We start from the raw sequence: 1,471 nt of genomic DNA, 5'->3' as shown, positions 1-1,471 counted from the left end.
TGCTTCTCTCTGCACAGTGGCTGAGGTTCACCAGCACAGCAGAACAAGGCCAAACAACTCACAGCTCCTGCTGCTTCCCCTCCAAACATCGGCTTATAACAACCATGTGAAACTTCCGTCCTTGGATAATGTGGGGGGTTCTGAGTAACTATTTTGAAAACGTCTTAATAATTAAAGTAACACTTCATTACAATGTCCTGCTATTATTTCAAGTAATTTTGCYTGTGTTGCTTCTTTCCCAAGGCACAAATCCACTTGGCTGTGCTTCAAATCTTCTGCCACAGCAGAATGTTTAAAAAACTCACCAAATTTCTTGTAAGTCAAATGGATCCAAGCAAAGACCTGGTCCCTGTTGAGAGCATCGCAAACAATGAGCACTTCAGGCCTCTCTATCTACTGAAAAGAAAAAGCAAACCAAAAACCATATTCCACCCAGCTCCCTACTACCAGCGGACRGGGTTCACACTGTATGATGTGCTGCTGCCTGGAGAAGAGAGCAACAGCATAGGTAAATGCCAAAATGTATCAATATCAAAATCAGGAATTCCACAGTTTTTGTGCTTGGATCATTTATAGCTGAACTCTACCATGTTCCAGGTTTCTTGTGTGTGATACAGTTACAGTGCTATGTCTGTCTAATCCTGCTTAAGATAATATTTGGAATTATTTCAGAGTCTCTCCATCAAGACTTCAACCAATTTACCCTCTCAAAAGTCAGCGCTGACCAAGCTGATGGGAGTCTCAGCATATCTTCTGACCCTGCAAGTGTGGCACTGAAAGGAGGTGGCTCCTTGTCCAAGGTGTTTTCCATCACGCCACAGAAGAAGGACATATCACTGGAATCACTGGAGGCACTGAGAAAAGAAAGGTAAGGAATGACAAAGGGAGCACCGGCACTCCAGTCATCCTCCTCCAGCCCACACTAGGACATCAACAGGTTTTCAGCAGCCTAAAACCAAGATCAAGACCTTACGGTACAAATTCCCCCTAACTAGGACTGGTTAGAAAGGGAATGGTGTGACAAGCTCCTCCCTCAGCCTCCTCTTTCCAGGTTCATCCCTCCAGCCTCCTCAGCTACTTCTGATGCTCCAGACCCCTTGCCATTCTTTTTCTCTTTTAGACAAATCAACATGGATCACTCCTTCATCCGGCAATTACAGAGAACAGACATCAATTTATTTGTGGTCACTGAAATCCTTGAAGCCTCAGAGGAGACTGTCTACACGGAATCCACCAAGGCAGAAGGGGGCTTCCAGGCCAAATTTTACGCCACGCTCTGTGCACAGGTTTGGACTCTCTCTCCTTCCTTCCCCAGTACATGCATCCTGGTGTTMTAACAGGTAATTTTCTTTATTCAGAGAACCAGGGAGGACAAACAAAGCATAGTAATACCCAAGGGCTGCACCCTGGCCTTCAGGACCATCAAACTACACATTAGAGGTGGAGCATGGGGTAAGTAACATCCAGAAAT

General features: G+C 45.2%; 1 protein-coding gene across 1 annotated transcript in view; it reads left to right on the top strand.

The window, feature by feature from the left end:
- The first annotated feature begins 182 nt into the window (after nucleotides 1-182).
- GSDMA (gasdermin A) overlaps nucleotides 183-1,471 on the top strand; it is a 5,235-nt gene continuing 3,946 nt past the window's right edge. The window contains exons 1-4 of the mRNA XM_057385290.1: nucleotides 183-508; nucleotides 673-868; nucleotides 1,121-1,286; nucleotides 1,359-1,452. Of these exons, the coding sequence (XP_057241273.1) occupies nucleotides 289-508; nucleotides 673-868; nucleotides 1,121-1,286; nucleotides 1,359-1,452 (676 nt within the window). The 5' untranslated portion in view covers nucleotides 183-288. The remainder of the gene's footprint in view (nucleotides 509-672; nucleotides 869-1,120; nucleotides 1,287-1,358; nucleotides 1,453-1,471) is intronic.

This window comes from Malurus melanocephalus, unplaced genomic scaffold (genome assembly GCF_030028575.1).
Source record: "Malurus melanocephalus ecotype Western Australia unplaced genomic scaffold, MMel_1.1 scaffold_806, whole genome shotgun sequence".
NCBI classification, from domain to species: domain Eukaryota; kingdom Metazoa; phylum Chordata; class Aves; order Passeriformes; family Maluridae; genus Malurus; species Malurus melanocephalus.
The sequence above is the reverse complement of the archived record's forward strand: the minus strand, read 5'-3'. Positions and strand labels throughout refer to the sequence as shown.